The following is a 26,389-nucleotide window of genomic DNA, read 5'->3' as shown; positions in this document are numbered from 1 at the left end:
TGACTACTCCACTGTCAGGGTGCGATGCATACTGACTCCTACACTAGCCAGTTGCGATGCATACTGAAGAGGCCTTCTGTAGGGTGCGATGATCGAGGATGGACAAATGTCTGAGACAGTTTGCTAAGTGGATGCTCATGGAACCTTCTAGAAACTTCTCTTATGACACTTACCTCTCTGAATTCACCCAAGGATGAGTAAGAGATCCAAGAAATATCCAAGTGGAACGAAAAACAACTAGTGGAATGACACTAATCAAAACCCCATAGATGACTCACACCCTTGCACACATCTATAAATGGATCCCTCATCTGAGAGATTTGAAGGCTGGAATTTTGTAATTTTCAAGGAAGTGCTGATAGTTTGTGGTTGAGAAAGAGCATTGTATTGTTGGTGTGATCTTGCTTTTCATGAGGTGAAGAGGGCTTTGATGTTGGGAGGATGATGTTGGATCAGACAGCTGGGTTGTAATTCTCCCTTCATATTTAATAAAGTTCTTTGAGTTTTCCTCCATACAATTGTGTATTTGTGAATGCCATTGTATGTTCATTGTATTTCTGATTCTGCAATGCTTATGATATAATTGATCAAGATGCTTTGATGGTGTTTTGTTACTTTGTCTCTACAAGTATTCTCTAAGCGGGATAAGTAGGAGAGGGGTTGCAAGCTCTGTCAAGCGGGAGAGAAATGAAGCAAGGAGCTAAGCGAAAGATCCAGGTTGGTTCCTTTGCTTCTCTCTTATCTATCATACATAGAAGAAATCCAAAATTGCTTTGATTGTTTGTTTCTAGGATAGCTGCCAATCCTAGAGGGCTAGTCGATCGAAAATACACTAGTTTTCCTGGAAACATCCATTCTAGAACTGCACACTGCACAACCACACTGAGCAGGCCTGTGATATCTGCAACCCTAACTTCCTCAATTGCATAGTCATTCCTCCCACTCTCTCATCCATTCTGCATTGTGTAGTCATAGTTTCTAGGCCCTCACTCCCTGCCTTCTGCTCCTGCACACTGTCCAATCCTTAGGCCTTCTCCTCAATCCTGTGCACTTTCCTAGCTCAGTCAGTATGTTGCATGAGAAATAGGATAGACTAGGAGAATTTGGGATTGATGTTGTCTTGTCATGAGTGAACTCCATTTTCAAATATTATTACATTGACATGATATGATGATGCTCAAGGAGAATGTCAAGGATATGATACGAGAAGACACTTATGAAGTTTAAAACATAAAGAGTTCATCAAGAAAAGAGACAAGGGGACATTAGATCACGGTGAAAGAATGAAGATCATGATCACATGAAGGAATCTATACCATAACCAACCACTTGGAGGATGAAGATGAAGTGGAAGTGATAACTAATGGAGATGTGAAGATAACAAAAAGAAGACAATATTAGCATTGATACGTCACCATAAAGTTACATTTAACCATCGCCAAGTCATGGTTTCTGAAAGTATCACAATAAAAGTCATGTTTTGTCAATGTGTTTTGCAACAAATTTGTGGAAATGTAATATTATATTTTTGAAAATGAGAAAATGTAAAATGTGTGGAATCCCAAGGGTCACACATAAAATGTGAAGAGTCATGTAGAAGCTCAAAAGTCTCATAGGAATTTGAAAAGACACATGGAATCTCAAGAGTCATGAGGGAAGCTCAAGAGTCATAAGAGGGTTAGAGAGTCACCTCATTTGTTATATATACACCCTATAACTCAAAAAGAAGGACTTTTCACCTTGGTTTCTCAAGCCACGCATAAGAGAGAAGATTAGTCTTTTGAGGAGAAAGTGGTGGCTTAGCATTCCACTATTGGAACTAGTGTTGTATCATTGTAATGGTGTATCTTGGGACTTTCACTTTATAATTTGAAGCTCTTGGAGTCGACACACTTTCATGCATATGTTGTGAATGATTGTAAGAATATTATTTCATTGTTTGCGGTGTATGCTTATGTTTCTACATCCTAATGAAAATGAAATATTATTTCATTGGCTTTGGTATGCAATTTGAACTGTGTGTCTCTTATTTTCATGATCGTTATTTTTGGTGAACTATTTTACAATATAACTAATTATTATTTTATATATATGTGTGTATTTTCTAGGATAGTACTATTACTCTTCTCTTAAAGACCCAATTTCTTGTCCCTTCCATGAAAGAACCATTATACACTTTGCAATTGAATACATCACAAGGATGACATACTTGTTCATCTCGAAAGTATATGTGTTATCTCTTGTGTTTTTTATTTTAGCCAAGGCAAATCATTAAGGATACTATAGTTGGGCCTATTTATCAGATGTGGCTCCTATTCCAAATGGTGTGAGGTCTAATTGGGACTTCATATTAGAGAGACCCTCTGATTGTTGGTGGCATCCAACACCATCAACAAGAAGTTTTTCTAATCTTTTCCTATAAGGCTAATGACTACCTATGTAGTAGGACTCTTTATTAGAGACACATGAATTACTTGATGCACTTAGAAAATCTTATAGTGTGAATGATGTTAAATTATTGTACATGTTATAGTAGTGTATTTGATAGCATGAAAAGAATGTGATGTTCCCTTGTCTCTGATGAGATGTCTTATGTGTATGCTTTCATGGTTAAGATGGTCTTGGAGTCTTGAAATTATTGATATCATGTGAGAAGTAATGTTATTCATAACTCTTGTGTGATCGCTTAGAGCGAGTCTAGTTAATTCTTATTTGGGTTGATTTATCCATTGTAGATTACTTGGAAATGTCAAGGTTTTTGTTGCTTAAAGGTTATTGGAGGTTTATTTTAAGTTTCAAATGCAACATGTGATAAACAAATCCTTGCATATGTAAATGGCCTGTAAGTTTTAGAGTGTGGATGACATGACTTGTATTCTAGCTATAAGAGCCATGGAGTTAGCATATATATATATATTGGAATTTTGTTAAGGATGGAGGGAGGAACATAAAATTTCTCGTCAATGGACAATAATTAGTTATGTCATTTCGTGCCTCCCCTACTGCATGTACTATTTATTGGAGTGGCACTGTTGATGGATGGCGGGAAAATACATTTTTTTCTATTCATTGTGAATTTTCATAGTGCACCATGCCTCTCCTTCCATGTCGTGCATAACCGTCATTGGGGCATGTGCATGATTGATAGCCGTGATATGTGAATCTGTTCCATTAATTGACGTGAAAGTTCATGTCATACTGCTCCTATTTAGCACATAGTCCTATTGTGTTTTGTTGTTATGGCACAGTTCCAGGATGGGATAATCTCTATCCCGGGGAGTGAAACTTCCATGAAGAATGTGATGTAAAATATCAATTGTCTATGACTTAGCACCGTTGCAACAATATGAAAAGGTTGGGTCCTATGGGACCCTCAACTAAGATGAGTTGGCATGTGCCATGAAGGATGGGCTAGTCCAAGTGAACATTAAGGGGATTATGATGAGGCATAATGATAACATGGTGCTTGCTTGACTTGACACCCCATTGGATGGCTAAGGAGTCAACTTCTAGATGACACGTGGCACTATCAAATGATGCCATATGGCGGTCTAGCATCACCATGACATCAACAAGGCACAGTGAGAGAAGATAATGTGGGCGTCCATGTTGATGTGGCTCCTAAATGATGTGTGGTGGTGATTTGTAGAGCCACCTCACTTGGGGATACCATATGTTACTAGAGTGGGTGTTGACAAGGTTAGGAGCCACATGACCATAGAGCATGACGTCCCAGTGTTTTTTGTAGTAGAATTGGGCACGAAGTAGATAGAGCCATGGTAGACAGAGAGTGGGGAACTAGAACTTACCCAATAGGTAACGTGAAAATCATAGTCTCACCTTGGATAATCGATAAGGGCACTTCCCAAGGTATAACACAAAGGAGTGGTGGCACTAGGAGTGCTAGCATGGCACTATGCATGATGGTGTGGTAGGGGCCACATTAGATTAGGAGAGATGTAGAAAAGCCACATACGTCTCTCAGAATTGCCACGGGGTGGTGTATGCTGATGTGCTAGGAATATAGGGGACCAACTTTGAAAACTTTCCATCCAAGATTTACATTGAGGAAAACATTATATCAGTGGAAATATCTTGGTGAGATGGACACAATGGTGATATCCAAAGTGAGTTTCACACACTTTGGGAAGGAAGGAAATTTTCTTCGCCCCCTTTCCATAATGAGAGCATTGAGGTTTTCTTAGATGAAAGTAACACCTCCTGCTAATTTTGGGAAGTCGAAGGGGGTGGGAGGGAGTGTTACAGGAACCTTATAGATATTTTCTGATGTAATACATCCTCAAATATGATTTCAAGGAACCGTCTTCAAGATATATGTCTCCTCAAAATAAGGCATGAAACCATGAATAAAATCTTTGAGGGACTTGTGGCATATCCCAAGGTGAGAAGTCCCCTTAAAAATCATCATAAGATGTGCAGAGTAATCTCCAAAATGCATGTCATCCTCAAATCAAGAAAGTGGATCCACAATACAAGGCCTTAACATGTGGAATATCAATAACACTCAACCATCTCCATGACAAGTAGCAATAAGCCCCTTTAATCCAACAATATGCCTTAAAATGTGTATAATTATCCCCAAAATGGCATATCTGGACCAATAAAGCACAATGACTAGTGGATCCAAGTAATAATAAGTCAAAATAGGCCATGAAACCATATCAGAATTCACCAAAATCCCCATCATTAATTCATCAAAGAGGAAAGCAAAACATGCATGAAGTGAAGATATGTGTGTACACGCCTCCAAATATGTCCCAAAAGGGGAGTGCTAAGGTGATGCCATTCTCCATTCTATAGATAATCAATTCACATGTGAATAAGAAAGGGAGCCCTAACCATGGTCATGTCAATCCATCCAAGTAACAAACCATGTGTAAAAAAGTGAATGTATGCCAACTACTCTATGCCAAGATGAATCCAAATAAATGGTTAAGCTAATGCAATTTCCACTTAGCCCAAAAGTGGTAGGGAATTCCACTTAGGGATCCATAGATCCTCATATCCAGTCGTCTAGTAAGGGGTGGAGACTATAACATCACATGATTAAGTGAATTATATTTCTCTATTATAAGCAAGTGTACCAAGAAACAATACCATCAATCCCTATATCACATCCTTAACCATGTAACCAACAATCCAAGGAATCAAGTGAACACCCCAACCATCCAAAACTCTTTGTGACGAAAAACGGTAGTGAAAAAATTCCCTTGTATAGACATCATGCACAATGAGGAGTAACAATTGGCTCCAACTTAGGGACATGTGCTCTTCTTGGGAATGCATGAGAACCTTAGAATCATATGGTGTACTTGTTATCAATGGACTCTATCATCAAACAAAAATATGTGGTGGGTTGGATCCACATCAACATCGTTGAATACCATATTACAAATTTATATAGTCCATTACATAAATAGTTTAAAATTTGATTTACAAATTAATGCATAATCCAACAATGCCAATGACAATGTGAAATGAAAACTAGTGCTCACATGTTGAGATTATTCATGCTACAATAATGCTCAAGGGATCTTAACCCTTCTCCTACACTACACTAGAATTAATAATGAGTATGCTAAGTGAAATCATAAATCCAATGTAACCACCTTAGCATCTCATAAACACCATGACTTCTTCCCTTATATTTGGCCATAATTCAAAACAAGGACACTTCAAATGTGAAGTATATACATTATTGAATATTTCTAATATGATGGATGGAATAAAACATGAAAAAATGTGCATGATCAAACTCATGCCAAAAATTAAATGCACCACTACAAACTCTCTTGTATAAAATCGCTTAGGTCTAGTATATACATCATTACTACAATAAATTTCATGGGACAAACCCATATTATCTTCCACAACATAATCATTATATACATCAAGTGATAAAGACTTAGTGTGCTCTAAAAGCTCATTCATAATGTCATGGCCATCATCCAAGTAAGATGCATGTGAGTTGTGAGACAAAATTTTAGCTCTACCAAAAAAATGGCTTTTATCTAGGGCTTGAAATCCTCCTTTTGGTCATCATATTTTTCTACAAAAAAACTTATCATGAAATGTTTTCTAGCCCATACAATATTTTTCATAAAAAATATCATTTCCAGTTGAATGTGCACACAAAAGAGAAGAAGAACATGAAGAAATATGTTGTTTGAAATTTCTGCAAATAAAACCTGATGTGCCATACAACTTCCAACAACTAAATCACTTTTTCTAGCTAAAAGACCGAGTATAAATTCTCCTAGAATACATGAGGAAGAATATGGCTAGAAATTTATATGGTTTTTGCATCACAAATATGCTCTTTATGTTTGAAAATTCTACACAAAAACTCATATTACATGCCTAAAAATGCTATGACTGATCTAGGTGGATATCATGGGCCACCCACCTATTCCATTATCTCAACGATTCTCTACATTCTTGGCAGATTTTCTATGATTTTTGGGTCCCAAACATATAGGGTTGTTTTTAGGCCCTAAATGATGTTTTCTGGAAATTATGGGGTTCATGGGTTATTATGGCATACTCGGGCCCCTACCCCTAGTGAAACGTTGTAGTCATTGGACAATTCTTTCCAATGAGGTATCGTGCACCCCAAACATATATTGTATGCAAAATTTTCACCCTCAAGAAGTTCATGTACCAACTAATCACCTAAGGGCTCACAAAACTTTTGGTATTTCATCCTTTAGGGTTAGGGTTTTGGACCTTTAGGGTTATTTTTTTTTATGTTAGAAGGCCATTATTTTGGCCTCTTTTTATAGCTTTTGCGAGTATGTGTAGCTACAATCACTTTCTGTTCAGAGGTAGGTACCACCATTGTAGGAAGTTTGTGTTTTACAATATTCTCATGTTTCATTTATTAATAGAAGTTGGGTTTTCACAATATTATTTTAGTCTCTACTATATTTATCTATGTGTGCTCCATTTACTTTCCTAGAATTTATTTCATTCCTTGTACAACCCAGACCAATGAAAAATCATTCTTAAGAATTATAGTACATTATTGTAAACTATCTATAAAATAATTTCACAAGACTACCGAGAATATTTACCATGCATAGAAACATATGGTTGGAAAATATTATATAAAATTCTCTAAATTTACCTCCTCTATATTCATCTTGTCGTATACTCCAAACCTATAGTTTCTTCCATGGACACATCATTGTATGCATCATAAGTAGGAACTCCATAATGTTTCCAACATTCTCAACTCCTATCATGATAAAATAAATCTAAAAATTTATGTCCACAACTGCATATGCTAGGTTACCATTATCTTCATCAATTAGATAGGTAAATGCATATATCATTTCTTGATCATTTAAGGGTTTTTCTTCATTAGTGTCCTTCTCAAGATCATAACAAGATAAATTATCAAACTTAAAAATTTGAGAAAGTCCAATTCTTACGAAACCCTCAACTTCATGAGGAGGAGAAATAGATGCATGGGTACTCTCATCATCAAGGTCTTCCATGGGAGGACAAGGTACTTATTCATGGACTTAAGGATCTCCTTCTTATTCTTGGACTTCAATGGAGATGTGAAAATAGTATTCATCATTGTGTTCTTCAAGTGATTAATGACTTTCTTGTTGTGTTTGGTCTTCAATGGCATCACAAGGGAATTATTCATCAATGTGTTCTTCAAATGGAGGTGCAACAAGATCTTCAATGGCCTTGTCATCTTTGTCTTCTTTTAAAAATGGCTCATGAGAAGAAGTGGAATCATGTGACTCATATTCAAGCTTTGATGGAGGAGGATCATCATGTTTTTCTTGATATAACAGTGAAATAAAATAAATGGATATTTTCCTCTTTCTATTTCCACAAGAAAATCATTGAAAGGATTATCATCATATTCGATTATGAAATCATAAATTTTATCCCCTATTTTATCTTGAATAATATCAAGAACACATGCATCTTCAACTTCTTCATAACCATAAATCCATTTCTTTTGAAATTATTTTATTAAATGTGGAAATGATTTTACCTCTTCAAAGATGAAATTACAATACCAATTCAATACATTTTTTCCTTGCATTAAATATGTCGATAGATTAAACTTCTTATAAAAACTTTATTCCAAGAAAATTCTCTGCAATATGCAAACATTTTCATCAAGATATGTTCATGGACAATGTTATTATCTACCACATAATCCATAAAAGAGTAAAGGTTCCTTAAATCCAACCAAGGATTTCCATTAATCTTTGGGACATGGGTAGTCCATGTAGCCAAATTAAACTTACATGGATATAATTCAATGCTTTAAAATACCTAATGAGAAAGCAAATCTTCCCAAAATTATCCTTTGGTAGAAGCCATGCTTTTTTCTTCATATCTTGAAACATAGAAGGAACTAATTTTTTTAATTTAAAATTTGCATTCCAATCATACCTCATACCAAAATGAGCTTTGGAAGTTCCTTCAATATGTTTCATGTGCTCGACTCTACATACAAAAAAAAAATCCTTTAAAATTTGCAAGGACAAGGGTCTTGGCCATTATGGAAATCATCTCGTGAGAAAGAGATCTTCAATACAACTCTCTCACAAAATTTTTATGGAGCATAGTCATCAAAATTTTCCAAAGAATTGACTTCATTCTCGACCATGGTGCCTAAATATTACCTCCCAATTTGTAATTGATGATAAAATCCCTAATCCACAAGGTACAACCTAAAAGGGAAGTACTAGAATGCATACCACTATATTATAGATAACCCATTATCTTCACTTTAGATAAATTCTCATATTGCTCAAGGAAGGTATTCCTAGTAGCATGATTACTAAACCTACACAATGAAGCGTGAAGTGATGTGAGAGTAGTTCTAGTAAAACAATGTTTTTTTTTGTATTTACGGGATATAAATGAGGTAATGGGAGGAAATGGATATTAGTGTCAAATCTAATAAGGGAAATGGATTCAAGGGGAATCTAAGAGGGATTATGGGGTCAAGAAGAAACACCTTTTCAAAGTGGATTATTTTCTCATGCATTAGGATATTAAGGAGACTAGGGCTACTGACTTAGTATTATCATATCTAATAAAAGATGAAAATGAAGGCCAAGTCCATAGAAAAAAGGGGTTTTAACATTAGGGAAACTTTGAGGTCAAAATAGGCCTCAAAACAAAAAAAGTACTAGCAAAATCAACTTTAAAAGAGTCAATATGATTCAAGATTATGATGTAAACCATATGGGTAAATATTTTTGGAGGAAAGTGAACAAAGATGTGTTTTTAATTATATTTTCAACTTATATACTCATAGATTTACTCAAATTTCAATTGTAGGAACTTTCTGGATGCATAATCAAATGCCACATCCAACAACTACCTACCAACTCTGCATACTTTTGATAGACCCACATTGAGATAAACATAGTGGAAACACATGACATAAATGCATTTAAATCAACTTTAAACTATCCAGTATGATTCAAGATGATTATGTTAACCATAAGGGTAAATATTTTAAGTGGAAAATGGATAAATGTATTATTAAATCATATTTTCAACTTCTATGCTCATAAATTTACTAAAATTTCAAGTGTAGGCACTCATTGGATTTATACTCAAATTTTGCATCTAATGAGAAGCCACTTTGGATATTTTTTATATAGCCATTGTGAGATAAACTAGAAATACATGAAAGAAATGCATTTATCACAATCGAATGTTATGTCCATCAAGTACCCATTGTAGATACTTTGGGTAGACACATAGTGAGATAAAATAGAAACACGTGAAACATATTTGTTACTTATAATCAAATGTCACATCCAAGAAGTAGCTCCTCTAGATACTTTTGATAGACCGACAATGAGATAATCTGGAAATACATGAAACATATGTATTTCTTGAAAGAAATGCATATGTTTCATGTATTTTTAATTTATCTTTCCATGGGCCGATCAAAAGTATCCAAAGCTTCCTCGTTGGATGTGGCATTTGATTATGCATCCAATGAGTTACTACACTTGAAATTTGAGTAAATCTATAGGGATATAAGTCACCAAATTATGTTTAAAAAAATGTTTACCTTCATTTTTTCCTTGAAATATTCATAACCCTTGTTTTACTATTTTAACTATCTTGTTATTATTATCCTTAAGAGACCCATTTTATACCCTAAATTTCCTCAATGAATGAGCACCTTTACAATAAAACTCAACTGTAACTTGGTAATAATATTTAATACCCTTATTAGGGTCCTTCAAAGGACAAAAAAAGGAAGGAATTAAACATTTTCCAAACTACCAAATAAAATAGGAGTTGATTTACCTAGCCTCTTTAATGGGTCAATTTCGCTAACTTGGTAGAAGACTTAAAAACATGCAGTCAATCTTTATGCACCTAATGGCAACCAAGGGAGAAGAGCTTCAACAATTGACACCAAATAGTTATGTATCCCACAAAGAAAAACCCCTTATATATCATATATGCTCCAATAAATATATATTAATTAATCTCCAAGGACAAGAAACTATAAAAATCAAACTATGAGTAGAAATGAGGAAGATATACTCTTTATATATAGTTTGGCTCAACTTTATTTACAATAAAACAGTAATTTGCTATGAAAAAAACTTTAAATCTATCATACGGAGGAGTAAACAATTATATTCTCCATCTAATTATCAAAAATACATAAATTAATGAAGTGATCAAGTCCACATGTACAAGTTTCCAACAAACCTATGCCCAAAAGAGTGGGACATCCCCATCGAACAAGGAAGAAGATGAGTGAAAGATGTAATGTCTAGTCTCCAAAGGCCTCCAAATGGATAGATACATAATCAAATCCTCAGAGCACGAAATTTAAACCTCACAAATCTCCTCTAGGGTGGATGTGTAGATTTCCAAAGTGAAACATCCCCAACAAGGAATGAATAGAAGCTGCCAAAAATGGACAACCTCTAATAGGTCCATAAAACATGGGCCATGTGGTCTCAATATTAAGGAAACTCTGAACCATGAATATATATCAATAATGATTCCCTCAAATCACCAAAATTTTCAATAAAAAGAGGTCGGGCGTTCCTCAAGCAAGTGGTAAAATTCATGGTGAAAATCCTCCTTTGACAAGTTTTAAAAGCACTATAGTTGTGTCAATATTTTCTAGAATTTCTATCATGGCCATATTTTGGGAACACCATGGTCATTCTACATCTAATGTCATTGATCTAGTGGGAATCTAGGCACCTTGTCAAAATATGACTACTCCTAACTTAGCTAAGTTGAGCTCAAAATATGCAAGAACCCTAGATCTAAGTTTTGGAACTTCCAAGATCTTTTTCAATACAATATACCCTGAACTATGAGTGCAAGAAAATGATTAAAGATATATTTCTCCTCAAAATAAGGAATGAAAGCACTAAAAACCTACTCAAGAGACTTGTGGCATATCCCTAAGTGGGAAGTATCATCAACAAGCATGGTAAAATGTGCAAAGTAACCTCCAAAGTGGATGTAACCCTAAAATCAAGAAAGTGGATCCATGATAAAAGAATTCAACATGTTGAATGTCAATAAAATTCAATCATCTCGGTGAGAACAAGGGATGACCCCTTTTGATCCAACAAAATTTCTCAACCATATGTGTACAATAATCCTCAAAATGGCATGTGTGGACCAATAATGCATGATGAGTAGTGGACTCAAGTAAGAGTAAGTCAAAATGTATGATGAAACCATATTCCAATTTATCAATATCCCCATAAACTCATCAATGAGAAGGATGACCTCATCAAAACACTCATAAAGTGAAGCTAACTGTGCATGTTCCTCCAAACATGGCCTAGTAAGGAGAATGCTCAAGGTGATGCTATAGTCTCTACTATAATTAATCCATACACGTGTGAATATCATCCATAAAAGCTAGGGAATTATAGAAATGGAGCTCTAACCATGCCCATGTTAATCCATCTAAGTAACAAACCATGTGTAAGAAAAAAATTGTATGTCAAGCACGCTATGCCATAAGAACACCATCCAAATGATCAAAACCACTGCAATGTCTCTTTGGCCCATAAGTGGTAGGGGAATCCACCAAGGGATCCATATATCCTCATATCATATAATTTAGCAAGGGGTTTGTGGTTTAGGTTTATCAAGTGTAATGTTATCTCCATATGATAAACAAGTATACTGAGAAAAATATTATTGAATCCTCTCGAAAAGCATCATAAATTTCATTAATGATCTAAGGAAGCAAGTGAACATCTCAACCATCCAAATATCTTTGTGATGACAATCATAAGGGGAGTGAAACAAATTCACTAGTATAGGCCTCATGCAAAATGAGATGTAACAATTTGCATATCAAATTATAATAATACTTAGTTGGAATCATTTATTAAAGCTCTTGGATATCAAATTCATCTTATCATAGGAAAAAAACCTCAATTTCTATATTAACCCCATTCTTCTGTCTCCTATTGTCATCACCACATATATCTCACAACCATAATTCATTTCTAAGCCAACTTCATAAAAAGATACATGTCCACATCAATTATGGAGGATGATTAATTGTTTCAAGATTAGATTATGCGTGAGCAATATCAAAAACTATTTTAAGGCCATCCCAATGTCAGGTAAACATGTTACCTCCCAGATCCACACTCAAAGATATTTAAAGACCATAACAAACTTAAACTCTAGAGGCATTTAAGAAGGTTTCCTACTACCATCACAACAATATTTTCTCACTTTGGGATGCCTCTTGTCCAGTGCAAGAGGGGAAATCCAAGAAAAATGTTTATGATATCTTTACAATTTAAAACCAATCTATCCAATAGGTGATGGAGTTAGGATTTGCAATCAAGTGGGTTCAAACTTGTATGAAAGAAGGTGTACATAGAGTGTTATAATCATGTTCTAACCAACTAGATAGACTTACTTCAACATGTAGAAAATCAAAGGAAATGCTTTGAAAATATGTTTCTCACAACTAGTACAAAATCAGTCAAAGAAAGATGTGCAACAATGAATAATTAAAGCACAACCATTCATGAAACTAAAAAATAAATAAACAAAGGTAGAAATATGTTTTTATAAAACAAAAGGCTAACAATACATCATTTTCCAGTTTGATTTCACCACAAGGTAAAGATATACACAACATGCCATACGTTTTCTTCTTCACTAACAAGGGAAACCCTAAAAAATAGAGTGAATAGACCTGACCAAGACATTACAACAATAAATATTCTTCAATAAACAAAATAACTATATCAAGATGAAGTAGGGTTTCACAATCAACTCAACCCTATCATCTTCTTCTTGGAGAAAAAGTCCCCTTCTAAAATGATTATTCCAATAGATTTGTACTTGTAATTTCCAACCACCAAAGTAACCCAAGAAAAGTAAAGGAAAAGTGAAGAAAGCCACATTGCAATGCCTCCAAACACCTTCCTCCCAAATAATCTCTCACAGTGCCAATCCTGCATCTAGCAAATGAATATTGTGTCTATTTATAAACTTCTCCAACCCAAATTAGGAATTCATCCATCTAGAGTTTAGAAAAAGTGAAAATAATACTTTAATCCATGGAAAGTCTCCTACCTAGGTTACACTCTCCTACAAATTTGTTATGCACTTTAGAGTCTTCTTTAGCCCTATAAGAGAAATTGGAGATACATCTAACCCTATCACTCTTCCTTGTGAGTGAAAATGATGTTAAATTTCGTCCTTATTTAGCTTATAGGTCCAACTTTGACTTAGGTCATGTTTCTCCTTTGCATAGATCCACTTTCCCCTTGCAATCTTCATATGTCTTTGGAGTATCATTAACATTTTATTTAGGGGCTCATGGTTCTTCCTCATGAAAATGACTCTTCTCTAAATATATAGAACATTCCTTGAACAAAATGTCTTTGCCCCAAATTTCTCAAGGGTGAAACATGTCTCCAAATATGTGGAAGACACCTTAATAATGTGAAATGCCCCATCAAGTCAATTTATCATCTTTTTATTTCCCTTTTTCACACGATGTCCCTCTTGTAAGGGTAGATTCACTATCAAGAAATCATAATTCTCCCTTGAAATGGAATGTTAATCATTAGGTTATTTTCTTTGACCAAAACAATGCTCTAGGATAGGGTGTACCTTCATTAGCCTCTATTTTTATCACCCATCAAGCCTGAGGCATCCTCCAAGAGAGGGAATGTTCTCTCCTTCATGCTCTCGACATCCCATGTGTGGGTTATTTTTATTCTAGAGTGTACTTGTCCCCTTGACTTTCCATAATCATGATTTGAACATGTCTCGAAGAAGGGATTTCCTATTCTAGATCTCCCTTCCTACATCAATGATCAATGTGGTCCTAGATTTACATAGAAACAAGAGTATCCATGAAAAATACTACTATACTCCCATCATTTTACTTCTTTCTCATTGAGATAGGAAAATACATGAAAACATGAGATAAATCCTACATTTTCATAGGGTAACAAAGCACAAATCTATATATTGTAAGGAATCATGGGAATAGAAAGATCTCCAACAAATATTGGCCACAAAAGCCATATTAAAAAGTTATCAAGGTGATTAGATTAGGAAGTTCTAGGAAACAAACAACACACATAATAAACATGGCCATGTTGAAGAATTTTTCTAACTTTTAGCTTACCAATAAGGGGTAAATCTTGGAACATCTAGTTATGGACTTTATATTAGAAATTTTCTAAGAACCATTTCTACAGTAGAGATGGAAACACTAACTCCAAAGGGTACCCTGAAATAATATACAATATTAATTTTCCATCTCTCATACATTTCCTAGGACTACTCAACCACACTAGTTAGTCATATCTCAAAAAGTGTCCAAAAAAAAGCCATTAATAGTAGCAACTATCAAAAAAGATTTGGGTGCATGCAGGGAAGGTACTTCGGAAGAGATTATGTATGAAAGTTCATATGACAACGTTGTTTATAGTAGAAACAAGACACCCTCCTTCAATAGTTTCCTACAATTATAATGAGGGAACAAGGGAGTTTATGAAGGAGAGAGAGAAAAAGGTGTATCCATGGATATTAGTATATTAGTTATAACTTATATTTTTTGTCTTTCCCTAAACTAATATATCAATTATAACTTGGGTTTTTTCTTTATTTGGTTTCTACATCCATTATTAGAGGGTGCAATATGCTAGTTAGACTAGGTGTCAATGCATGTTGAATCCCATCCTTAGTTAAAGGTGCATATCTCTAGGAGGATGTTTTCTTGCATGCCTTATATCACATCTAATAGAGATGCACTTTACTTAACTCATCTATCCATGAAAAGAAGGTACACTAGGATCAAGAGTTAAGAAATTGAATTGAGGTGTTTTTGTGTGTATGTCTAGGTTCATTGTACCTTTTAGTCTATAAAGGAGAAAGTAAGGTTATGAGTGCAATTACTTAAACTTTTAGACTTGGAAGTAGTGGCTGAAGGTTGGAGTTTGAATCATCAAATGTAATTTTTTTTTCAAAAGCAATAAATAATGGCGTGGCTTGGTTTACAAATCTTTGTACTTATTGTTGCTTTGTTTAGTTTGATGTGTTTAACTTCCTAGTAAAAATGAAATTACAATTGTAATAAAGATTTCAATTTTTTGTTTTCTTAGATGGGTAGCTTAGAAATCAGACTAGGATTGATACCATGTGTTGATTTTTTTCAATATTGTTGAATTTTCTACTAGGATGTACAACAGAAACTTTTGATTTGATAATTACTTTCTAACGATTTCCATACAATTTGTCTTATGCTACTTATATCTTTGAACAATTATACACAAAAAATATCAATGGTAATGCAATGAAAATAATAAGATCATAAAGAGACAACCATACACAATAGAGATAAAAATTTTCTCTTGGAAACCCAAATTTAAGAGAAAACCCAACTTTTCTTAATAGAAGAAATGATTCTTCAACCATGTTTACAATTTCAAAATTGTTTAGACTTTGTCTTTTCAGTGAAAAAAGCATGGTTGTATTTCATGGCATGAGATTTTTGAATTATATTTTTGTGATTACAATTTGGGATTGTTTGCGTGGTTAATAATTACAAATTTGTAATACAATTAATGGTAGTATCTGCTGAGGAATAATAATATGTGGAATCTTCCATTGATGTCTTAACCACCTTTATATATGCTATTCCTGACTGAGAATTTTGTATCTATTTTAGGGTGGTGGAGAGATAGAGGTGACAGGATCACCGACAGAGAAGGCTCTTATTTCTTGGGCATTAAAGGTATGATGTGCACTTATGTCTTCTCTATGTCAACAGTGTTGCTGATTACTCAATTGTTATTTTTTCTCGCTCCTTTCAAATACATAACAGCCAACAATTCATTTGTGATCATAATTGTGATGTTCTCTTAGCTTGGAATGAATTTTGATAACGAAAGATCCAAATCCTCCATCTTACATGTTTCTACTTTCAACTCGGAAAAGAAACGTGGAGGTGTTGCCCTGAAGAAGGTAACAGGTGTATTCATGCATCTACAGATCTTGTTCTGTGTGCAATATAGTACCATTTTCTGTAATCAAGTAGTTATCCTCTCTGACTATTTATTATTGGATTTTTACTTTTCTTTTAAATGTTAATGCATAATTGCAGTCTGAAACTGAAGTACATATTCATTGGAAAGGAGCTGCAGAGATAATACTAGGTCTCTGCAGTACGTGGATTGACAGTTCTGGCTCTGTGCGAGAAATGAATCTTAATGAGGTTTGGTGTGGCTTCTAAATGTGATTTTGTGGAGGGAAAAATCCAATACCAATATGCTTGTTTAATTTGATCAATTTCCAAGTCAACCTGAGTTTATGACGGCTTGCTTCCTTTATACCAGATAAACAAAAGGAAAAAAATCATTGAGGAGATGGCTGCAGAGGCATTGCGGTGCATTGCTTTTGCTTACAAGACATATGATCTTCATAGTGTGCCTGCTGATGAAGAGCAACTCCAATCATGGAATATTCCTGAAGAGAACCTTACCCTCCTGGCAATAGTTGGGATAAAGGTAAAACAAATTGAGGTCATGACCCATTCATCCATAAAATTACTTGGAGCTTGTTAATTTTATACAACATTTTTGTATGTAATTACTCATAATAGCATTACTGTTCCCATTAAAATGATAAACAGTGAAAATGCATGACTATAGACCGAGGACATTGCTTAATATTTTATGTTTCTGACCTACAGTACAGGGCTTTTATTATAGGATATTTTGGAAACTTGATGTATAGAAAATTTTACTAATGGTGAACATTTCTGCTACCATTGTAGGAAGCTTTCAATTAATGAGCAGTTTATATTACCTGTATAACAAAAATGCTAAGGTCTATTGTAGATTCTTTTCATGGTATATCTGTAAGAATATGACTTAGAACTATCCACTGGGTGGGCAAAAGTTGTGGTTTCTTCTGCAGGTGCTTATAAGTTTATTACAATGCCCAAACTGTAATCACACAACTATGTAGCAGTGGCTAGTTTTTCCATAGAAACTTTTTGGCTATGAGTTCATCACCCGCCCAAACTGAATTTTCAGGGAAATATGTAGCAGCTATATGTTTATATTGAATTTATAATAATAAGCTATTTTCTATATAGTATAAACGTGTTAATAAAAAAAAGCCTTTTGAATATCAAAGATGGTCCATGTTATTTTTTTTGTCAAAAACTTTTGCTACTACTAAGCATATCTCTTTACTCATGAATTTCCCCTAGTTATTCATGTCTCTTTACTCATGAATTTCACCTAGTTATTCTTTTCATCTTTTCTTTACTGTGCAGGATCCATGCAGAGCTAATGTAAGAGAAGCTGTGAACACGTGTCAAAGGGCTGGTGTGAAGGTAATGGTTGAAGATACTATCATGTGTGCTTGAAGGTCTAGTGTTCTTGGAACGGTTATTGCATGAAGTGTATTTACATGGCATGTTTTTCTGTATTTACCAAGCAAATAATTAATGATAAAATAACCCTCTATACTGTCAATAAAATATTAGTCTCGTGCAGTAAAATCACCAGAAATATGAGTTCATGGTATTTCCTATATAGGGGTTCATGGTAGAAGATGCTTTGCAGAAGATTGTGTAGAATTATTGGCATGAAATGCAACAAAAGCTCATATATCAGTTCAATTGGCGGTTATTTATGAGTTTCAAGGAACATGCTTGCTTGGAATGTTTTGCATTGGGTATTTGACTTGTTCCACCTTAATTTTGTATCTTCTTATTAATCATTTTTATAGGTTCTCATGGTGACTGGTGATAACATTAACACAGCAAAAGCTATAGCTCTTGAATGTGGCATACTCCAGGCAGGGCAGCTTACAGAAGAGCCAACTATCATTGAAGGAAGGGTTTTTCGCAACTACACTGAAGAAGAGAGACGGGAAATTGTGGACAAAATTTGTGTGAGTATGCGTGTACCAATCCTTACCCCAAAAGACGCACACAAGGGTAAAAATGGAAAAAAAAACATGCCTACAACAGAATATTGTGAAAGAAAATTCTAATGGGAGGAAAACCACAGAATCTTGTGAAAGAAATTTCTAATGGGAGGAACACCATTTTGTTTTCCTGCAGGTAATGGGGAGATCCTCACCTACAGACAAACTTCACTTGGTGCAAGCACTAAGAAAAAAAGGTCATGTTGTGGCAGTTACTGGAGATGGAACAAATGATGCACCTGCACTTAAAGAGGTTGGTTTTCTTGTTGCATAATGCTGTGAATTCTGATTATGCAAGCCAGTCTTTCCTTTGCAAGAATATTTCCAGTTCTATAAAGTTATATTGATGGAACTTATTTTATATATTATCTGGCATCTAGGCAGACATAGGTCTCTCCATGGGTATCCAAGGAACGGAAGTTGCCAAGGAAAGTTCAGATATCATTATTCTAGATGATAATTTTGCCTCCGTTGTGAAGGTTTGTCACAGACATGGATGTTTGTTTTAGTCCTTGAAAGCTATGCGATTTTTTTCACAAGTTACAGATTCCTTACAGTTGTTTTCCCATGGTTTTTAGGTAGTACGATGGGGTCGTTCAGTGTATGCAAACATTCAAAAATTCATTCAGTTTCAACTCACTGTAAATATTGCAGCACTTGCAATTAACTTTGTTTCTGCTGTTTCATCCGGGGATGTTCCTTTAACTGCTGTTCAGGTTAGTGTCAAATTCAATAGAACTGTGGTCGATCCGACTGTTCCTTTTATTCTCATGGTTTAGACCCAATTTCCTATTCGTACCTTGACCGTTCCCTATTATTCTCATGGCTTGGGCCCCAACTTACGTTTCTGCAGCTTCTCTGGGTCAACCTTATCATGGATACTCTTGGAGCTCTTGCATTGGCAACTGAACCCCCAACTGATCGTCTAATGCGCCAGCCTCCTGTAGGGCGCAGGTGAGGCTCAGCTTACTGTGCGTATTTGCATTATGTGTTGCATTTGTTCTGCGTGTGGTTTGAACTAATATTTTCCTAACTATAATTATTGGATTTGATTTGAGGAATTATCTTTTTATACGAAATTTTGCTATGTTGATGAGTTTCTGGAAAGTCTAACTATAATTATTGGATTTGATTTGAGGAATTATCTTTTTATACGAAATTGCTATGTTGATGAGTTTCTGGAAAGTGGGAAGGCCTAGACGTTTCCCTAAAATATACACAAAAATGGTAATATTATATAATAAAAAATAAAAAATATTTTTTTTAATTATATAATTTATATAATAATTAAAATGATATTTAATATAATGCAGTGTCAAAATCTCAATATTTAAATTAAAATTAATATTGAATCAAAATATTCAAATATTAAAATCAATTTAAATATATAATCTTTCTTATATATACATATATTCTCTGTGCGTCTTTCTCCCAGAGTCTCTCCCTTATATATATATAAAATGTCAAGCTCATTATTAGTTATGTGACACATAACTAGTGTTTGAAAGAATTTCGCTTAAAAATACAAAGAAACAATTTTACATATGTTTCTCTAGTTATTCTTAAGAGAAAAAACAAAGCAACTCTAATGTTTAAGCATTGACTGCCATATACAATATGCACACACAATCACAATCCTCTATCATATATATACATGAACAAAAGCAATACTCATCAGCATGACATCCCATATATAGCCCTTACGTCGAGGTGTGACATGCTTCCTTAACCCATCAAGAGATTGTTCCAGTTTCTCAATTTAGGATATCGGTGTTAAGGATGTCTTTAGCCTTTCATACTGGGAAGGTTTCAACATAGGCTCATGTTTTGTGGGCAATTCATTATATTTTTCTACAGGTTTTATATTCCCCAACCCCAAAGAACGCTGAAACTAAAAAAAACAATGTTCAAAACTCTAAGAACTTTCCCCAGAGCAAAATTATTAGGTGTTTAACTTAATTTAATAAAAATTTGATAAATATGAAAATATATTAATAAATATATTTGTTTATACATATCTAAAAAAAATTGTAAAATTGTTAGGTGTTTAACTTAATTTAATAAAAATTAAATAAATATGAAAATGTATTAATAAATACATTGGTTTATACATATCTAAAAAATCATGGTTAGTAAGTAGTTCCATGATTCTAAAATATCATTGTATATGTCCAAAATTGATGTATAATTAAAACTATATAACTTACACGGAGCATATTCCTTAACTTATGGGCCTTTACTTATTTAACACGTGTTATAATAATTGTGTTCATGACATGTTAAACAATATTTCTAATTTCACTCATTGTTTTCCTAATAAATATTTTTAATAGAAATTTATATTATTTTTAATAGATATCTTCTATTAATATTTTGTATACTCTAAATACCTCTAAACCCCCTTTCCATATATCCCCTAATACTTATAATATATTGGTTCTATTTTTCACACTTAAAAAAACCGCTTTTATGTGTGAATGTGTAAGACATGGGTCAATAAGGTAAAGTCCCTATGCTTTAAGTAGCCAATCTGATATAGATTTTATTAAAAAAAAAAATGTAAAGCCCCGAAGATCAAGGCGTTAGTGATAGCTTTTTTAACTGAGAAAAGCTTTCCGCGATTAACTAAGTTCTTTTCTTCAACACAATGAGATATTTCCTAAGGTAGGAGTATCCAAGCTATGGAGTGGAGGTTCAAGGTAAAAATTAAAAGTAAGCCATGATAAAACTATCGTTGTTGTAGTATAGTACATGTAAATGAAATTGGGGAAAGGAATATGAAAAATAAAGAAATGGGTAAATAAGGAAAAGAATGTGAAATGAAGCCAATGCTTATCAATATACTTCGCGTAATTTGTTAAATCAACTATTACTTCATTGAAAGGAATTATAAGGAAGAAAGGACTTATTTTGACACATCCAAGGTTAATAGTTAAAACGAATAGTGTTGGTACATTAATATCATTTAGTTATACACTTTTTGTTGAAAGTAAGTTTGAAAGCTATTCTTGGAGAGCTAGGGTTACCACTCATTGCACAAATATTAAGGTGATGATTTATTAGCTTAATTATTATTCTAATTCAACAACTAGGTTTTGTAGATGAAGAAAAACAATGTAGAAACAAAATGACAAATAAATCAGGGGTGTGTTCCAAACATGTAGTTACTCCCAAGTAAATAAGATTTCACATTAGCATGACAACAAGAGGTTGCTACAACAAATTCACAACATCTGAAGAGCATGAAATAAACCTTACAACAAAATATATGTAACACTTCACTTGTTTATTAAGTCTTCAAAAACGATATACAATAAAGCCAATCAACCTTCAATTCTAAGCTCCTATTCTCTATCTCCAACCTTCTCAATCACTTCACTCCCTATCCAAAATCCTATATTAATCTAGAGCATAATCTCCTTTACTCCCAATCCAAAATATTATATGAATGAAGAGTAATCTCCTTTGTTATATAGAGGGATTTTCATCTCTCTTACATTAAAATAAAATATTTTCTATTAAGACCATGAAAAGTCAAACAATAATAAAGTAATGGGTTAGTTAAGAAACAATCTCCAAAAATAGCTCAACAAGGTGGGGAATGTCTTCCAAGTTCTCCATTAAATAATAATTATTATTATTATTCAATTTTAAGGTCACAGGCAAGCCATACACCATATTGGTGTATGAGACACCCTTGTTTGTGGGACAAGGGACCCACCTTCGTGTAGTGATTTGACTGCTAAGTCTACGAAGGCATACATACTCTACCCTGCTTTGTTTTTGAACTTGTGACCTCTTAGGAGGAAACACATGCTCTTAACCATTAGGCCCACTCAATCTGCCTCAATAGTGTGTCATTTAAGATACATAATCAATAATACATTAATAGGATCCACCTAGAAGAAGTCACCATGTGTGCCCTCCAAGATGTATGAATGAAGAAAAAAATATAATAATCCCCCCACGAATACAATCCTCAACCACCTCCTCAAAATAGAGTAGGTGGTCCATGAGGTGCATGAACATGTGTGCAATAATAATCCTCCATGTGTGAATCCCAAGGTAGGTTGCTCCAACCAATGCATGAATAAATGTGCAATAAAGGCACCACAAGGCTAGGAACTCCATTAAGAAAAGAGGTTGACCATATGTCAAAGATAGAAACTAGGGAAAGGGTGCCCACACAAAAAAATCCACAGCACATCCTACAATGGATAACAACCCTCCAAAAATGTGCAAGGAGTCAACAACAATGTAATAAACAATAATCAATGCTCAGTTAATTACAGAGGGGTGCACCCTAGAAAAGTGTGCCAACCTACTCACACATGTGAACTAGAGTGGGGGATTCCACCACCAAAATCCATAGAAAGGTGTGCAAGGGTACCAAATAGGTGGATTGGTCCACATAAGGTTGGTCAAAAGTCTTGTAACCTTTTAAAATATCACAAAATATAATATTATTCAAGGGAAATTCCTTAAATGTGCAATGACCTCAAAGTTGGTCATGTCAACTCTTTTAATAGATAATGAAATGTGATCTAAGGTGGTTATAATTCATCAAATCTTGTGAAATTTGATACATCCAATGAATGTAAGAATCAATGACCCTATCCTCTCACCATGTCAATAAGGAACCCAACAAATTACCAAGTCTAAGGGGATGACTACTATTGTAAAAAAAATAACAATAAAATATGTGATTTTCATCAACATGCATGTGAAAGAAGGGGTGTGCTCCATCAAAGTGTTTTACTATGTAAAATAAGTTACATCTCCTAGCAAAGCCCCACCATGGTACTAAGATAAGAATAAAATATTAGGCTCAACCTAGGCTTAAATGTAAGACATGCATCCATCACGGGACTATTACATCATTAAGCTTTAGAAATGTTAGATCATCATGTAGTAACCTTCCTCCACTCCCCAAACTCATATGAAACAATATACATCAACAAGGGTACCAACATTATTAAATGAATATCCCCACCAAGGAGAAGTGTATCACCACACTACATCCAACACCATAGGAAGAGAAATGTAAGAAAAATGCTAGCTCCTAGTATTACATGAAGTATGACCCACCATAGACACAACAAAAGGGGACCATGTAGAACACCCCCTACTATTGATAAACCAATATCATAACACCATCATATATAGTCACTAGGAACCTCCAAAAATATATGATGCATGAAGTAGCAAGCATTAATATGTCAAAAGAATGATCCATCAAGCAATGATATGAAAGTAAGACCAAATCGTTGGATGACCATCAACAATGACCATCCACCATAAATAAATGAGTTCCCCCCTACAAAGATATCCATGAAATAATATAGTATGAAAAAGAGAAGAGACTCCATTAAGGTATGTACCCCAAATCCATCCAAAAGCTCCATAGTCACTAGCTACAAACCCTATCAAATGTGATGAAAATCATAATGTGAAACTTCATACAATATGAGGTTTAATAGCTTCTACATTGCTCAACTCCAACTATACAAGTGCGTGATCCATGTTTGGTATTCACCAAGAAAATTGAACTCAAATTCTAGTACTAGTTTAATAGAAGGAAATTATGAAAGATTCAAATGAATCAAAAGATGTGATAAACAAGAATCAAGTATCTTACTTTGTATTTTTCTATTGAAATGTTCAAGATTATAGTGGAAAAATACAATGTCATTCAAGGCTTTTGTGTTTAGAACGGGTTGTGCATATTGGAGTGAATTTTCAAGCATAATGTAGTTGGGCTCACTTAGGAAATATTTAATTTTGAAAGGTGATGTGGACACTTTGAGTTGAAAAGGATTGGTAAGAATGAGAAATTCAAAGAACTATGGCTTTAACTTAATCTTTTGATGATAATTCTATTAAGTTTAGGTTTATCAATACCAATTTTTTTCCACCAAAGACCTAGCAAGTGGCAAGAGGTGAACTCACTTGATGGGCTTGGGTTGGATTCCTCTATGATGTTCTAGATATTGTGGACCTCACTTGATGTCCATACTAGTTCAAGAACTCTAAGTCTATAGCAATTGCTTTACACTAGGTATTGTTACCCCACAATTTGTCTGCAAAAATGTAAAGTCCAAAGTATCTAAGTGAACACTTGTGAAAGTATGAGGTTGGCCACTATTACCCCACTAATTATCCTCTACATTTTAAGCCAGCATAAAAAAAATCATAACCAATGGAGGCTTCCCTATGGGTTGTTAAACTTAACGTGTATGGAATGTATAGTCAGAATCCAAGCAAGCTTAGAAACTTAGAATAAAAAGGGGAAAATTGAATGAAATGTATTTTTGGGGAATGGTGGATGAAAGGGAGACTAGTGACTTGCTTGTTAGGGAAATTAAGTCTTATATCAACTTCAGAGGGAATTTTATAAAAGATTGAGCCCTATAAGTAACCAATTGGTGTATTATATGACCACCTTAATTTGTCTCTAAAAGTATTTAAGGGACAGGAAATAATCAATTGATGTACATAACTTAACCCTTAACTTATTCAATTTGTTTGCAAATGCAATTGTGGAGAGGGTCAATAAAAGATCCAATGCTTCAAACAATTTCAAAGGTGGCCCCTGCAAAGCATATCTATAATGTACTTAATCAATTGATGTAGAGTATATTATGTTCTATCTTGAAAGTAAATGATGCAAAATGGATGTAAGAGGGAGGAAACAACTATTGTAAACCTTTCTAATAAGATATATGCACCATTTTTGGGCAGTTTATTTGTATTTGTGATCCATGCCTACAAATAGAACCTCTAATGGTGTGCCTAGAACATGTGTCCACAGAAATAGAAATTGTAGAAATATGAAATAACTTACATAACGCCTAACTCTTGGAGCTAGCTTGCTCAAAATTTCATTCATTCATTAATTCCCTAGTTTCAATTGGAGAGAGAAAAACATTTTAGAAGTTTTATCTCACCTCTTTCATACAACAAAATAGTATTTGTTTCCTAGATCTACTTTTATTTCCAAGGAATGTAATTAAACCAACATAGATCAATCTTAAGCAAAAATCTAGAATGTGTTGAGAGAGATAAAATCTCTTCAAGTGCAAACCGCTTTTAGAGTGAAAAATTTGAAAAAAATTACATCCCTCTCATCCCTTGATAGATTCTAGTGAATTTATAGTGGCTCTCTCTATAGTGACATGAAGTTCTTTGATATTGTTGCTACTTGTTGCTAATCATGAGTTTAACTCTCTTTGATTACCTTGTGGCGAGGCCCTGTAATCAGGGCCGACAATTTACCATCCACAAAATGTGGTGAAGTACTCCAGGGTTTCCTGTGCTTTCATTTCAAGTAAAATAAATAGAAAAATAAATAAAATACAGTATGTAATTTTTCATTGTTTAAATTGTATTTTTGAATGCTATATAGAGTACATAACTTAAACTTGTAAGTCCAAAAAATCTTTATTGAATTTTAGGGGAAATTGAAAAAAGAATTGAAAAAGGACCATAATGTAAAATAATGAGACAAATTCAAATGTTTTATCCATACAAGTTTTTTTTTCAATTTCTTTATAAGATATATACATAGTTCTTTTTAAATAATATATAGTTGACATTAAAATATTTTATATAACATGTGTATTGAGACATGTTATCTATCAACTACATTGTTCACATTAAAATGATATTTTTTGTTATTAATATATTTTTAAGTATACGCCAATATATGATAATCTTTAATATTAAAATATTTTAATGATGATCCACATTGAGATCATTATTATTATGAATATTTTTAAATGTCACATATCAATTTTATATTAAGAATTAAATGAATTACTATGAATATTTTTAAATGTCACATATCAATTTTATATTAAGAATTAAATGAATTACGCATCACCCACTT

The 26,389-nt window shown here is 33.9% G+C and overlaps 1 protein-coding gene across 1 annotated transcript in view; it reads left to right on the top strand.

Annotated features, from left to right (window-relative positions):
• The window catches only part of LOC149241536 (calcium-transporting ATPase 8, plasma membrane-type-like), a 169,362-nt gene that overhangs the window by 61,456 nt on the left and 81,517 nt on the right, over nt 1-26,389 (top strand). Inside the window, exons 13-22 of the mRNA XM_089370580.1 lie at nt 16,229-16,294; nt 16,426-16,524; nt 16,664-16,774; nt 16,896-17,066; nt 17,843-17,902; nt 18,301-18,465; nt 18,638-18,754; nt 18,882-18,980; nt 19,080-19,217; nt 19,355-19,455. Of these exons, the coding sequence (XP_089226706.1) occupies nt 16,229-16,294; nt 16,426-16,524; nt 16,664-16,774; nt 16,896-17,066; nt 17,843-17,902; nt 18,301-18,465; nt 18,638-18,754; nt 18,882-18,980; nt 19,080-19,217; nt 19,355-19,455 (1,127 nt within the window). The remainder of the gene's footprint in view (nt 1-16,228; nt 16,295-16,425; nt 16,525-16,663; nt 16,775-16,895; nt 17,067-17,842; nt 17,903-18,300; nt 18,466-18,637; nt 18,755-18,881; nt 18,981-19,079; nt 19,218-19,354; nt 19,456-26,389) is intronic.

Source organism: Pinus tabuliformis, chromosome 8 (genome assembly GCF_031772625.1).
Source record: "Pinus tabuliformis cultivar Carrire ecotype Pingquan chromosome 8, CPIR1, whole genome shotgun sequence".
Taxonomy (NCBI): Eukaryota; Viridiplantae; Streptophyta; class Pinopsida; order Pinales; family Pinaceae; genus Pinus; species Pinus tabuliformis.
Note: the sequence above shows the minus strand (reverse complement) of the source record. Positions and strands in the feature narration are given on the sequence as shown.